The sequence below is a fragment of the Phodopus roborovskii genome, unplaced genomic scaffold (assembly GCF_943737965.1).
Source record: "Phodopus roborovskii unplaced genomic scaffold, PHOROB, whole genome shotgun sequence".
Lineage (NCBI taxonomy): Eukaryota > Metazoa > Chordata > Mammalia > Rodentia > Cricetidae > Phodopus > Phodopus roborovskii.
Window position 1 is genome coordinate 26,050,202 of NW_026125391.1, and position 16,839 is coordinate 26,067,040.

The window sequence follows — 16,839 nt, forward strand, 5'->3', positions numbered from 1 at the left end:
CCATGGTGGTAAACAACACATTATAAACAGACACTTTCAGGTGGATTCACCCTTCTAGAATCTTGAAATGGAGCTGCCTGCATATGAAACTACAAGAAGGAAGGGTCACCTTTTGTTATGAATCCCCCATTTTTATCAATCTTTCATTTGGTCTATTACACTGCTTTTCTTATAGAATATGTGTTCTCATGTGTAACAGGACACTCTAAAATATACTTCCTGTTCCATTAGTCTTTCTGTTCCATCAAGGCCTCTGAAAATATGTATATGATCATCCCAGGAAACTGCTTATCATGTTTTTCCCTTGAATTTTTGTATTCACCTGGACTCAGAGATTCTATATGTTGGTATGTATAAGTAGTTCAAGGTTAGGAGGAATCTAAGAAATACACAAGGACAGCAAGGGAAAATTTCATGCTTTTTACACAGTTATGTGTGTTACCTTGTGTGTTATCTAGTCTATAGTGAGTGGACAATAATATTCCATGAGAAGATGAATAAATATCCAAATTGATGAAAATGTGCCCATTTGTCATCACATTTCATTAACCCAGCACTCTTCCCGAATGATTCATCATCGCTAACCTTGAATTAATTGGAATTTCATTAAATAACTAATCTGATAAATTGAATCAGCCATTTAATTTAGCACAGAATGGTCTACAAAACTTTTCTGGAAATGCACTGTCAAAACTCAGGAAACACACAATTGGGGTTCAAGAGTTATAGAAGACCTGCCATGAACTAGGACTGGTCTGCACTTAGCTGTATAGACAAGCCACTGCATTGTTTCATACTCACAGAAGATACCTAGTAAAGGTTTGAACAAAAGGCCCATTTATCTTCCCTCCTTCTGCCTACCACCATATTAAGTCAACACATTGTATTTCATATATACTTTTGGATATAATTTCACCTTTACATAGTTTTTTTTCTTTCTTTTCATTTAACTGACATGTATGTACGTACCCTTTAACTAATTCAACCACAATAAAGTCATTTCCATCCCCACTGTTATACAGAATTAGTCCATCTAGAGATGTGGTCTTGAACTGGAAGAAGAGATGCATAGAAGTGTAGGCTTGCAATGTAGCTAAGGCAACATAGCTTGATTTGGTCTTGAAGGTGACGGGATCTGCAATGATGTTCCTGAAGCCAAACCTGGCATTGAGCTCACAGTAATCTATATCGCCATTTTTGCACAAGTCGATGTATGCCATCCCATTAAATGTTAGGCTTTGCAGGTGTCCAATGAAGTTTGAAGGGACAGAAGAAAGATACCGTCGTTCTGTAATGATGCCTGTCTCTATGTTATGAAACTCCAGCCTTGTGTGGTCGCCTGCCATTTGGCCTAAAAGAAAAGATAATAATATATTGATATATTGGGCATCTTTAAAAAAAACTTCCAGATTTCCATAAGCCACTGCAGATTTCCATAGTAATAGCATATTTTTAAAATATAAAAAGCAGATAACCTACTTGATATGTGTAGCTTATAGCAAGAATATCTAGATATTGTTTAAGGGTAAGGTAGCCATATATAATAAAATTTCTTAGGCCACATTTTAATTCTCATGTAAATTTTAGCTGCAATAAAAATTCTCCTCATGCCTGGGTGTGGTGATGTCCTTCTGTCATCTCAGAACTTGAAGGGTTAAGGGAAGAGGATAATGAGATATAGGCCAGCTCAACCAACACATTGAATTCTAAGCCAGCCTGAGCTTCATGGAAAAACTGTGTCTTGATGTAAACCACAAATCCTCATTAACATGTTATCAATTTCATAAAAAGTGAAAGAAAGGAAGGAATGGAAAGGAAGAGAAAAGAAAGGTGGGAAAGAGAGGCTAGGGGCAGTTACTGATCTAAATGACTACACATCTATTAGCAACCCACACATCTTAGCTTTGTAGTTATGTAATTTTTTAAAATTTTCCTCTAGAAAAATATTTTTATATATTGTTCTATGCATTGTATAAATAGGAAAAAGCCACTGAACATTTTTGTAATAATGAACAAGTTAAGTAAGTTTGTAAGCCTAGTCTTGGTACTTTGATGGGAGATGTCATTCTGTATATGTTTCTCATACTGGTTAATGAATAAAGCACTGTTGGCCAATAGGAAAGCAAGATAGGTGGGACTAGGAGACAAGGAGGAAAGAGGAAGTAGGAAGGAGGGGTCAAGATGGAGAGTCAGGAGAAGGCAGAACCACCAGTCGCCTCTCGCTGGTAAAACCATATGGAAATACATAGAAATGGGTTAATACTTAAGACAGAGCTAGCCGATAAGAAACAAGTAACAGGCCAATAGCATAATATCAAATACAGAGTCTCTGTGCATTATTTGGGGCTGGCGTGGCGGCGGGACAAGACCAGACGGCGGGTGGAAAAAACCTTACTCCTTACAGTACTTTCCCTTTCTTGTGTGAATACCTAGACTCCTTGCAGTAGTATCCCCATTGCTTTAGAGATTATCACTAGACCTATACCATGTTCCTCACATTCTTCATCTTAAATAACCACTTAAGTGCAATGCTTACTCAGTTTTGAGGAGGAAACAAGTGTCACGAGTCTACACAACCATGGGGTAGTATCTCAAATATCCAAATGGGATGCATTGTTTCAGCTTTTTTTCAGTGGCTGCTCCAAACAGGCTCCACCTCTCCCATCACCATATTTCTGTGTCTACCTCATTGATAGTCAAACTACAATATGATTCTATTTTCCTGTAACTTTGAAATTATATATAAAGAACTTGGGTTCTGGGTTGCAAGCCACAGTATCCATGAAAGTTAATCCTTGCTTGTGGCTCATTCCCAGACTCATATTTTCAACTAAATTGTGTGCCCCATTTTCTGCTGCAACTCATGAAAGTCCCTTGAACTGCCATCAAGTTCTTCCAACCAAGTTCTTGGCTACTTTCCCCATCCAATTTGGCATAATTGGAAAATTTATTAAGCTCATCCTATGCTATCATCCACGATATTAATGAAAACATTAATTAGGGCCAATCTCAGAATCAACCCCTGAGAAAAGGCACTGAACCATTTTTCTAGGCATAATGAATATTGAAACTACCTTTATGGGCTCACACCAACACTCTGATAAACTTCATTTTGGTTAATAAAAACAGCAAAGATTCTGGATAGTATCATAAAATGTTGCTGTACATAAAATGTAAATTATAAATTTGAGTATATAAGACAAAATATTTATGTTATCAATTGACTTTAATGGCTATAAAGTCATTAGCACAAAAGAAGTCCACTGAATTGTGCTTTGTTTAAATCTGAATGTCTCATCTCTTTAACTTTTCAGTTATCTTTCTTATATTTTCTTCTTAGTCATTGGTTTGATTTGGCTTCTTTACAACACATTGAAAAGTAAATCTTCACTTTACTGAAGGTGGCTATCTTTCCATCCACATACTATGAAGCCTCTGGCTATGTTATTGAAGTAAAGTACTATTATCTTCTTGGCAACTCTGGTTGTTCATATAACATGATTTTGCTTTGGCTCTTCAGTTTTTGTTCAATGACCTCAATACTACTCTGTGGGAGTTCTATTTCTTTGGTAACAACCAATATCAATCTTGTATAATTTGCAAGCATAAAGCTCTAGGGACAATAGCAGCACTGAATTAATAACCTATATAGAATAGGAAATATGAGAAGACTGAAAATCACTGAGCCTTCAATATTAATGATGCTGACATTTATTAATTTTCTGCAGTATTAAAAATCCAAATCTTAAGTTAATTTACCCAATTTTAAAACTGCTATGTTTCTTGTTAAAAGTTCGATTGGCAAAAAATAAAATGAGAAAAATATCCAGAACAAAATGTACTTCTAATTTGTGAAATGAATATCTCATGTGTCTAGACTTGGACGCTACAAAGAAGGGAAGGAAATTTGTTCCAGAAAGATGGAGAAGTTCAGTGAAGAAGTTGTTTCCTTTTTGAAAATGCTCTTTGTGGACATTATAAATTTTAAGAAGGTAGTGGCAGTGTTGAAGCAACCATGTTACAAGAAAATACATGGTTCTAATTAAAAAGACCCCAAAGTTGGATAGGCAGTGTTGAGACACATATTTCACCTATGGGAGACAACTAAAGCAATCATCCACTAATAAAATACTGGCTGATGTTGGCTTTGAGATATTTCCACTCAGAGTTTGTGTTCAGTCCTCATCAGTAATATACCCACTATTGTCCATGCACCAGTGTTGACTAAAAAGAAAACAATAAGATTATATTCTAAAGCATTTATAGAAAAAGGCTTGCATTTACAATGCCTGAAACATGCGTGGTTTATTTCCAGAGACTGAATGAGTGAATTAAGAATTAGTAAATCAGTATGTGTGTGTGGGGGGGGTGGGGGGATCTTCGGCTTTCTCAGATTCTCAAGATACAACATATGCCTCAGGATGCTTTGCTGCTACAGAAATCTCTTTCTCTATGTTAAATTTTTCAGTTGAATTTTTCATTTTTAACCTTCTCTGAGTTGAGCTAGTTTTCTGTGCAGAACAACAACAAACAAACAAACAAACAAAACCACTTTGACACCTGGGTAGTGGTGGCAGACACTGGTGGATCTCTGTGAGATAGAAGCCAGCCTGACCTAAAAACACTAAGTACTGTTTGTTCTTGTTAATTCCCTTAAAAGTTATTGCATTGCCAATATATATTTCAAGTGCTATGTAAGGGAGCAAAGAAAGTGTGGAGGGGGTCACATATTGCCCTATTCTCAGAAAATTCAGTCTATTAGGGGAATGGCATATAAAATATGTGAGCACCTAATTAAATGTATAAGAAAAAACTCTGAGGCATGCTATGAATTTTATGACTGTGATGCTGTATTGGTAGATACTGACTGGGATAAAATTAAAGCTAAAGATTTGAATAATTGCAGAAAAGAGAGCCATATTAAATCTTGTAGAAGATGAATCAATGGGTGGACTCTAAGCAAAGGAGACAGATGAATGTAGCCTTTATGTACTAGGTGAGTTAAAATCATGAGCAAGTGAAGTTGGGGGTTCATACAAAATTAGAAGGGTAAAAGAGTCCTAAGGGCAACAACATTCACAGGGTGCCATATGTGATTATCAGTTAACAGGAGTTTTAAATAGGTATAAGACATCATGACTTGTGTGTGTGTGTGTGTGTGTGAGTGAGTGAGTGAGTGTGTGTGTGAGAGAGAGAGAGAGAAATAGAGAGAGGGAGGGAGTGAGAGAGAGACTTTTATGACTTCAATAAACTAGAAGGGATTTTGACAAGTATAATGGTAGCAAAAATAGACAGTTTTGTAGATACAATTCATAGGATTTACTGATGTAGGAATGATATAAAGAAGAACATGATGAGGCTTGTCTCACTTGTTTGAGTAAGTGCTTACATGTCAAATTCATGTTTAGTGAGGGCACACATCAACATACACACAAGGCATATAATCACAGAATATTTATAAGAAGTATTGTAATGAAACCTATTGACTTTCAATTAAGGAATACCCCAAAGTTTGTGCAAGCCTTTCTAACTAAGACCTAGAGACTGCCCTCAGTGGGTCTCTTTACTTGCATCCCCATCCTCATTGCTTAAGATGAAGTACAGACATCCCCAATAATAACTTGAGTATATACTTTCCAGGTTCAACAAAGAGCAGAATTGCTATGTCTTTAGTAGGTTTAAAAATTGCAAGGCCTTTGTGAAAGCTCTCTAGTGCTTTATTCTTTAAAATTCTTCCTGTTCAGAATGTACTACTGTTCAGAAAGTCCCTATGACATTTTTGATTCGTGTTGCCTTCAAGTGGTCACCAGGGTCTTCCAAAACATACAATTTTATGCTTAATCCTTAGCCCTAAGTACTCAGGGCTGCATTTGGGAATCTTTTTATACTATGTAAATCAAGGTTGAATTTTTATTATGGTCAAGTGTTGGGTTCTTGAGATCCTCAATAATAACAGTAACAACTACAACGAAAAGGATGAAGGTTGCAGAAAAGGAGAAAAGAAGCAAATAACCCAAATTTTTTATTGACTACAGTGATAAAGAAAATCTGAGATTGAACAAATCAATAAATGGTACCAAGGATTCTCCACTTAAAGGAAAATGCATAGGTGTATAGAATGAGGAAATTCAGGAAACAATACTATAGACATGGAGATAGCAATGTGATCTCACTTTTCTAAACGATGTCTATGTGTATGTTGTGTAGAGATGCCATAAATACATATGCATGCATCTATATTTATGCATATATGTGGGTACAGTTACACATGTCTGTAGATACTTCCAATCTGTACCTGCAGAAAAGATCATAATGCAAAGACAGTGACACTGAGCACATTTTACCATACAACCTCTATATATAAAGCTTGGGAACATTGCAGAAGGATATAAGGGGATTAAAAGACAGAGAACCAGGAATTCAGCTGTGAAGTTGTATCTTCTAGATATAATATATGCATGATATCACAACAATATGGCTGCCTAAACAAGACCTAAACATTGATACCAGTTGAAATACTAATGTAGATGCTATACCAATCAATGGGATCTCATCACTAGATGAAGAGCTATGAACAATTAGTGAACAATTACCAATACCTCAGGGATAAGCACCTAACTGGTAATCCTATACAAAGTGGCTAATTCTAAAAACATGTACATGAGTAATGCTAAACGTATTCAGTAAATTGCATTTATATGTTTATACATGTATGTGATACTTATATATCAATCATATGTATTATATATGAACACATCACCATATTTACATATTGCTACATATACGTACATACACATGTACATACATATATTGCAATAATAATTAAAGAAAAAGAGGGCATAAATTTTAGGGGGTGTGGGAGCCATAGGAGGTGTTGAAGGGAGAAGGGGGAAATTATGTTATTTATATTTGAATGTTTTTTAAAATATTATTCCACACTAAATGGAAATTAACTAGATAATTCTGCTGGTGGATATAAGCAGATAGAACTGGTGCCTGAATATCTTGTTCTGAAAAAAAGTTAAAAAGAATTAAAACAAACAAATAAAACTAGGTAGAGTCCTGCCACAAGACTGTAAAGGTCAACTTGATAGGGATTTGTAATAATTTGAGCATAAAATTATTCAAGATGAGTAATTAGAAATTACTGTAAAATATAGAAACATGTGAATTCAGGTCAACCAAAGGGGAAGGAAAAGGAAAAAAGGAAAATGAAAGATATAGAAGGCAGAGACATGAATGCAAGCGCTGCATGCAGTAGAATGCTAAGTGTTGACTGCATATGTTCAGGGACTGCTGGGTGTGAAAATTAACTATGTTGTAACTACTTCAGTTGACTGAACTAGGCAAATATCTTTATCAAATGATAAATCATGTGAAAACATTTAATAAAACACAAGGTGTGTACAAGGTCTTGATATGCCTCTTGATATGATTTATTCATTGCAATAAAGAAAATACAGGGATTATAATAGTGAAGAATTGAACAAGACATGCACTCACCCCAACTCCTGCTGCCACATAGGATCCCACTAGGAGGTTGTGGTGTCAGTGTGTAGTATTTCATTCAAGAATATGGGCAGTGAGTCATGAAAACACATTCAACAAAAACAAAACAAATGCCACACATCAATGCTAGGTATGAAGAGAAATCTGTAACTTCACAACGCCAATCTTGTAAAAGAAAAGGAGGATTTATGAAAATATGTGGATGCAAAAAGATTCGAGAGACATGGCAGCTTCACAAAGTGCCCAGTCCTACAGTGAGTAAACTGACAGATTTATGATGTTCAGACTAAGAGCATGGCATCACTGCAAAGGTGTGGGAATTGACAACTTTTACTTTGTTGTGTAAGGAGTAAATTCTATTTTTAGAAAATATATGTTGAAGAATTCATGGACCAAAAGGCCACTATGAGCATCACTTTTCCACAGCTACTTAATGGAAAAATGGGGTTGAGGGAAGTGAAAATGTCAAAGCAAATGAAGAAAATCTGCTATAGCAGTAGCGATAGATACACAGGTGCTCAGGACATTATTTTCATTTTTGGAACGTTTGGCAAACTTAAAATGGTCTTAAAATAAACTCTATCCACCCTCCCATCCCCCACCCCAATTCCATATGTAGGGGAATGTCATCCAGTAGGGGTCATGTAGGTCTGACAGGTCATGTGAAGTAGGGACTAGGGCTTCACTCCTGTCTCTAGATTAAGGCAGTTATCCCTCCATGGGGGATATGTTCCCAAAGTCCTTTTGTGCACAAGGGATACATCCTGGCTCCACTGTCTGAGGTTCCTTAGACTGCTCAGTCCTTCTGGCTGACACCCATATTCAGGGGGGCCTGAGTCAGTCCCATGCTGGCTTCCCAGCTATCAGTCTGGTTAGAGTGCATGTGAGAGGGCAGAGAGGGTAAAAGAGAGGGAAGGAGGGAGTCGAAAGGGAGGGAGTGAGGGATGTTGGTAGGGAAGGAGGGAGAGGGAACTGGGATCGACATGTAAAATAATAAATTAAATTTAAAAAATGCTTTGACTCCAAAATTTAAGTTCAAGGACAAGTTACTGGGGAAAAGGATTTCTATTTTTGTTTCCATAGAAAATGAAAAGATGTGGATTCCTTCCAGACTAATGTGGTTTGATTAAGCCAGACCACCTGAAACAGAGTACCAGATGATCCTACATTCAAAACAGCTGGACAAAGCAGCCTGACAGACTACAGCCAGGATTTCTGAATCTTCTTAGAATCCTCCATGAGAGCGCCCCTTACCAATAGGAAGTAGTTTGGAAAGAACAACGCCCAAATTCCCAAATATTGTCTATAAATGTTTGTTTTCATTTAAATGGACTTGGTTATATAAAATAAAAAAATAAAATTTATGAAAAATATTTTGTAATAGCTTGATTCCATGCCCAAATCCACTGCCATCTTGAACCATCTTTCACATCATCACAGGAGGAATTTTTCTCCAATCTGTATAAACAGAGTGGCTTCTGGTTGCCTGGAAACCATGAGAAATAGCCTCCCATCCACACCAAATGCCAGTCTGACTATAAATATTTTAGGGTTTTTGTTTTTGTTTGCTTGTTTGAGGCAATCTCTATATAGACCTGGCTGTTCTGAAACTTATTATGTAGACCATTGGTCTGGAACTCACAAACTCATGTAGAGTGCTAGGATTTCAGGTATGTGCTGCCACACTCGGCCTCCAATATTTTAATGCATCTCTGAAACCAAGCCTTCTGAACTCCGACCTTAAGGCTTGATGTCATTCCTCACACCATAAACTGCTCTGTACCATCAGCTAACAGCTTCATTTTATAGGTGTGTGTGTGTGTGTGTGTGTGTGTGTCAGAGAGAGAGAGAGAGAGAGAGAGATCTTTTAATGTAATGCTCCATCTGAGAAGGTATTTACTATATAGCCATCTATTTATTAACATGTTATAGAATGCAATGGAACAAAAGCAACATAACAAAGAGAAGAAAATGGGAAAAAACTTGGACACTCATTTCAGCTCTTATAAAAATGATGTTTCAATACAAGAATCTACTTCTCATCCATCCTCAGTCATGTCACCTTCGAAATGGGAAGGCATGTGTGCTGCGTGCTTTATAGGACTGTGCCCTTTGTGAAAGACACAAGACAAAACAACACTTTGCTGTGACTTTTGCATGCATTTCTATAACGAAAGGTCATGGCTTTAAATCATGTTAATGAGACTGAAGTGGCAAACAGGGACCCTGTTTGGATCTGAGCTAAAGCCTCTGCATATGCCTAATGGCTGTACAGCTTGGTGTTCTTGTGGGGAGTTTCTGACTCTTTTACCTGTGCTTGGGACCCTTTTCTCCCATTGGAGTCTCATCCAAACTTGATATTTTGCTTTGTGCCTGGTCTTACTGTAACTTGTTAGGCCATGTTTGTTTGATATCCCTGGGAGGTCTGCTCTCTCTCTGTCTCTGTCTCTGTTTTTCTCTCTATATTTCTCTCTATCTCTCTCAAGGTAAAGAGGAGAGGAGTTAATTGGGAGGAGAAGGGGGAGGTAGAGGGAGGGACTAGGAGAAGTGGAGGGAGGAGAAACTGCTGTGGGAATGTAATGTATGAGAGAAGAATAAAATAAATAATAAACAAACAAACAAATACATAAACCCTGCTTAGTCCATCCCTTTGGATAACACCCAATTGCTTTACAACTAATATTAGTCTTTAAGAAAAAGTCCTTTTTCTTCCATGAACTGACCTTAAGTAAAACTAGCTGACCTGCAGCTCTCTCCTGACCACCTGATCTTACGTGGCTATTTCAGAGCCTTCTTATAAATGAGGACTGTGTTACATTTCTGCCATTCTGTGTGTGTTGTTGTCTGCTTTGCTTTTTAAATAGTCATTGGTTTGTTTATTTTTTATTTTTCTGAAAATAGATTAATTTCTCACATAGTATACCTTGGTTATGGTTTCCTTTCCTGCCATTGCTCCCAATTTTTCTCTACTTCCCTTCCCATTCAGATCCACTCCTTTTCTGTCTCTCATTAAAAAAGAACAGGCTTATGAAGGATAATAATAAAATATAACAAAATCAAATAGAACAAAATAAAACAAAAAACCTATCATATCATAGTTGGACAAATAAACTGAAGGAAAAGAGCCCAAGAAAAGGCACAAGAGATTTCTAAACACTGACCCATGTTTCAGGTGCATTAGCGCCCCCTGTAGACATATTATGGGAAACACAGGTGGGCTTCTTTCTACATTGCCTCCTAAGTGAGTCTACTTTTGGGGCTCTACCTGCAAAGTCCAACTAATGTGGAAAAAAAAATCTAACTAGCTACATACAGCCAAAGAGATATATGACAACAGTTCAATGGACTTCTGGGGCACTTCCCTTTATAGAATGACTCCTTTAAAAAAGATAACCCCACACGTGTCGTATCACATTGAGAAAGTTTCTCTTTGCTCAGCCTGGGAAGCGCTTTGGGATTTAATTTGAAAGGAACAGGTATCTCCAGTGCAAAAAGTATGTTCTGTGCTTTCTACTAGCATAATGAATCCAAGTACTTTCCTACAAACAATAAAGAGGCTGATACAGGGTGTTAGTTTTCAACGGTGAGGTGTGCTAACCCCTCTTCCATTTGTTCCCCTAAGTGTTCAGGGCAGAGCTTTATGTAGTGCACCTCCTTGGGTTATGGTTGTAAATCTGGAACAGACCTTGACATTCTGAATACTAGAATTTAATCAACAAGCTGGATGGCATAGGGTAGCCTAAGAAAAGTAAATAAGTAAAAGTACACCAACATATCAGGACACTTATGAGCATATTTTGAAGTGAAAACAAAATGAATAAGAAATAAATGAAGACATACAGGAATCTAAAATGATTTCAATATTTTATGAAGCACTAATATATTTATCAAACCACAAAATTAAAATATATTATAATTTATTGAATTATTAATGGAGGAGGGAATGACATAGCAAAAATGTTCAAGTTGGAGGCATTCTTATTAGGCTACTTAGTAAATGCACATGAGGTAGACACATTGAATGACAAATGCCCTGAGTACAACCTTCAAAACATGTACTGGCTTCAGTCTGAAGATCCACCAGCAAAGAATGAGTCTGAAACTAGCAAACTGAAAGGGAGCATATACAAGTGCATCTCTATACATATATTAATAGTTTAAATGAGTTAATGCAACTTGAATGGCAATGACCTACTCACCACAAGAGCCACAGTCTATGTAACAGAAACCCTATGCCTGTGTGGGAAACCTATGTTCAATTGTTGGTCAGGTGAATCCAATGGAATCCCAAAATATTATATGTTATTTCCACTCCCTTGTCTGACTCCTAGAACTTGAATATAACACTCTATTGCTAAATGCACTTCAGATACAGAATGTGGAGGAATTGCATAGAACTGACTTGGAATTTCCCTCCCTGTAGTCTGGCTCTCATATTATGTCAAGGTGCTTTGAAAAGTACCAAGGGAGAAAACCTGTCAATACTCCTACCCCACTGTAAAACCTAGGGACTACAACAAGGACCAGTAAACATCCTATATCCAAGGGTGTAATTGTGTCACTTACATAGGTGGGCAGGGGTTGCAAACCAACAGCCCTCTAATTGGACTTAAGGTCCATCAATAGGAGGGAATTTATGTCTGGAATTGTAAATCTAGCTGGCTACCTGGAACTGGCAAGGGCATGTACCCTAGAGAAGAATGTACACACTGCTGCTTTCCCAGACCAGTATAATCCCCAACTGCCTTCCAAATACCTATTCTTACTTGCACGGGTAAGTTTTGCCCTCGGCTGCCATCAAAGAACCTTCTTTTGCAGCAGTCAGAGACCATAAAATTAAAAAAAAAAAAAAAAAAAAAAAAAAAAAAAAAGATACGAGGATGCAAAGAAAGAAAAGGTTTCAGAGGCAGGAGATCTTACCTGTCATGGCTTGTTGATCATCCACTGTTAGTTTTAAACTTTTTCCCCGACGAACCACACGAACTGTGTGCCATTCATTGTCATTGAGGTTATAGCCAGCAAAAAGGGTCTCAGGACCTTTGCCTGTAGAATATGCCAAACAGTCATTATGGGCAATCAGAATCAGTCAAGACAATGAACCTTACAGAAAGTGAGAGGAAAGTGGAAACGAAAGTGGGGAAGTGAGAGAGAAGAAAGAAGTGAGAAAGATGAGAAGAAAGAGAGAGAAAGAGAGCAAAGGGAGAAAAGAGAGAGCAGACCAGTTTTCAAGCCCAATAGAGTCATAGCAAGCAAGGATAATAACAAGTTAACAAACACTCAGGTATGACAATTTAAGAGTTTTTAACTTTTTGCATTGATATAATACAAGAGAATTAACCTGCTGTCATAAATAGGCACATTCAATATACCATTGGAAACTTTCCTGAGTTTGTATATATTATCTTTTAAAGGAAATTTCCTGATACTTGAAGTGATAATTATCTTACGAGTGAAGGGGTTAGCAGAAGGGGTGAGCCTTCTATTTGCTATTAGCACACATTTTCAGATGGAAATGAGTAAGGAACCAATGCCATCCTTCTGAGAATCTTTTGGTACTCTCTCTGTATGACAGCTGCTCTTCAATCTTAAATTGTATCTCTCCAAGACTCACTAAGTTTTGGGGTTCATTAGCCTCTGAAATATATGGATAATTGGGTCTAAAAACCAGGTATTAAATATAACTCCTGATAATGAATTCACCAGTTGTAGTTTTATGTGTATGGCAGAGATCCTTCAGAATACATCACAGTAATTGTAAGTTGGAAGAAGTAGGCAGACAATACAAAGCCAAGAGGGGAAAAGGTGATGCTAACTGAAAAAATAAAGGAGGCAAATAGTATAGTCAGTTGATAAAGGAACTTCCAAAGGATCTATGTGAAGAACTTAAGTGTATTTAGAATAGACATTATTTGGGTACATGTTTAATGAAAGTTATAAAAATGATCATATGGGACTATATCTGTCTTTAACTTGAAAACAAAAGGCAAATTTGTAATTTTAATACAAGTATTAAATATGGTGATTTAAATTAAAGCATTTATTAATATGATGGTTCACTTAGAAGGATATAATTTTAAATACACATTATTTTGATTGATGGATTCTCCTCCATTTTTAAAAGCAATCATAACTTGCAAATGCATTAATACAGTCCATTTACAGGAACTCACTGCTGGCTATGACAACAACAGACTAGTCATACAGCCTATTTCTTCTTTGTGGTGTTACTTCATATTCATGTAAGTCTTGTCTTCCTTGGTTACTCTCTGACACTTAAGATAAGCTAAAAATATAAGCTAAATTTTTCAAGGGAATTGCCTCAATTCTTTAAATAGTGTCATCCACCAATCATCAAGATTCAGAAAGCATCTCTTGTTTTTCTATAATGGAGTTAGATGACATGCCCTGGTCCATGAATACAAACTATTCTGGAGAGGAAAGTTGTCAGCAATTGATCACTGTACAACTAGAGGAAGCTGTGAGTTCAGCATCTGCAAACACACAATGAGGCCACATATTGAAAGCAAATCCCGGGATCAAAGGAGCCCTTTAGAGCTTCAGTGGTAGAGAAGGGAGTGTTTAATAATGTCACAGCAGCTGTGTGTCCTGCTGGCAACTTGGGTCACCCTTACGTTTGATCTTTGAGGAGAGAATATATCATTTTAAAGCTATTTTTGTAGGGTAGATTTTTTTTAAACATATGCTTGGGAAGCAGCCCCCTTCTGTTCTTTTAATTCTCAATGTGTTTTGTGGAGAAAAAGAAGCACATGGATGAGCTCATCCTCAACCCCCACCCTGGGCTTGATCTTGCAGTAAAATCATGAGGTTTTATCTATGAAGACACCATTTCCATAACAACAGACTCAAAATCCAATTAAAAACAAACCTTTGGTTCACAGAGCTCTCTGTGGGCCATCTTCAGACTTCTTTCTTGCATTATTAAAAATGTGAACAGATTGATTTTAGAAGACAAGGCCTTAGAAATGCACTTGATAGCCTCATTTCCCAACAAGGGTATCACTTAACGTGAAATGTGATGGAAAATGCGCTGTGCTGGGAGTCAAGAATTCTGTTTTCAGGCCCTTAGTTTGCTGATAGGAAGATGAGATCAGAGAGTGCATGCTGTGTACCAGATGCTTTATTTCATCTGTATATTGTTATCAACTTGTCGACGTGGGACTGAATTCTTACAATGGTAACAGCACTGGTTCCAGGGACATGTGGCTTAAAACGTGATGGAGTGCTATCCTCACTCTAGTCTACTCAAAGCTTGCTTCTATCTGCTTAATTATGGAGCTTGGTAGCAATGAGACCCTTGTAATCCTAACAACCTGATATGCTGTTCATCCTCTATCACTGAGAGATGTGGGGATAAGATTTCCTTTATGATTGCTTAGAGTTTCTATCCATATTGCTTTGTGATTGTATAGTATGGCAACACTTTTGGAACAACCTCTGCATTCTGTGTGTAGGCCCAACTGAATGAGGATCTTTGAACAGCATACTGACCTCTCAGGGAAGCTTAAATTGATGCTGCTAATGACACAATGTAGAGGGCTACATCTATGAAGGACAAATCACTGTAGTCAGTGATTTGCTAAAATTTAGCTTCCTGTCTTCTCAATCTCTGTTCACGGTGGGAGGGCTCACTAACTGATCTCTCCCATTCATTTAGAACCTTGCATTTCCTGGAAATTTAGAAATGCATGAAATGGTTAAAGAAAGGTGGCCTAATAGTTGACATTATGAGCGGTGAGCTATTTACCTCTTGGCAAACTTTTAATGGGAAAATCATAGCCACTCAAGTTGTTAATTGCCTGAAGTCCACTGAGAGTTAGTTTGGCCTTTGAGGATATCAAAACGTGCCTCAATTATGCTAACTCCTTCCCTTCAGGGATAATGTGTGTTGGGGGCCAAATATTTGTGAACCCCCAAGCTCATATATTGAATCTCTATCATTCAACATGATGGTATATTAGAATATGGGGTCTTTGAGAAGTAATTTAGTTTAGAGGGAGTCATGAGATTTGAGATCTTCCACCTCCATTAAAAGGTCATATCTACAGGAAATGTTGCCCAGGCATTCTGAGAGAGGAGCAAAGTCCCACTGTGGCAAGAGTTTCCTTTCAAATAGAGGAAGAGAATGCAAGCTTGTTTGGCCATGTGAAGATGCTGGGAGAAATCAGCTTTATGTTAGCCAGGAAGAGACCATGACCAGAGACCAAAAACTATAGCTTGATTGTAGGTTTCCAAACAGGTGAGGAAAAAAGTTATGCATGCTATAGTGTTTTGTTATAATAGTTTTAGACAATAGTTCTTAAGAAAGCAAAGAACATTGTTTCTTTTCTTTAGAGAATAGATTTATATGCAATTTTGTTTTTATATGCATTTATTTTTAGTGTTTTAGTAGGACAAAATGAATTCTAAGTTTCAAAGGCAATAGGAAATGGAATGAAGATAGATTTGAGATCTTCCATTGACATTCAAAGGTCCTTTCTATAGAAAAAAGTTGTCTGGACATTCTGAGTAAGATAAAATGGAGCCCAATTCCTTCAGTTAAGAATTTGCAAGATATCAAAATTTAGCTTTACATGCTGTTATTTCAAAGATTTAGAAGCAGAACTACGAGGAAACGGTATAGAAGCTGTGTGCAGTTTTGTTAGCATGTTGGTTCTCTTAATCAGAACTTAATCTAAGCCATGGAACAATTCAGTTTGCCATACCATTAATTTAAACTTGCACAGAATGTTGTGAATTCTAGAGGCCTTACCCTTACCTTACCTAACACTTACACTTAGGAAACTAAAAGTTAAACTCAACTTGAGGTAAGGGAGACAGATGAAGGGATGAAGGCTCTCTCTCTCTCTCTCTCTCTCTCTCTCTCTCTCTCTCTCTGTGTGTGTGTGTGTGTGTGTGTGTGAGAGAGAGAGAGAGAGAGAGAGAGGAGAGAGAGAATTTTCACTGTCAATTCAGTATGATTAGATTTTTTAAATCTCAAATCTCAGAAGAAAGGAGTTGTTGTATTATGTATTACGATATATACTTTTCATAGGGAGAAAGGAGCAGAAAACTAGAGTTTTGTCCCCAGTCTGCTATGTATTATCTCTCTTACTTTGACCTTTCTTCCCTCTGTTCTTATTGTTCATGGTCTATAAAAGCTCATAACAAAGACTCACTCCCCTGGGACCACTTTTAACATTCCTTCATTCTTGGAAGGAGCAGGCAGAGCTACATCACTCCCCTTCCTGGAAGCTAGGTGAAAGCCTTCATATGTATCATGATGACATTCTCCAGTATGTGAGAGGCCCCTTGCTATTATTAATTAAATAT

At 37.2% G+C, this 16,839-nt stretch overlaps 1 protein-coding gene across 39 annotated transcripts in view; it reads right to left on the reverse strand.

Annotated features, from left to right (window-relative positions):
- The window catches only part of Nrxn1 (neurexin 1), a 1,037,700-nt gene that overhangs the window by 535,701 nt on the left and 485,160 nt on the right, over positions 1 to 16,839 (reverse strand). For all 39 annotated transcript variants that reach the window (XM_051175288.1, XM_051175287.1, XM_051175279.1 and 36 more), the window contains 2 exons: positions 12,430 to 12,552; positions 970 to 1,351 (listed from right to left, as the gene is read on the reverse strand). In XM_051175288.1, the coding sequence (XP_051031245.1) occupies positions 970 to 1,351; positions 12,430 to 12,552 (505 nt within the window). The remainder of the gene's footprint in view (positions 1 to 969; positions 1,352 to 12,429; positions 12,553 to 16,839) is intronic.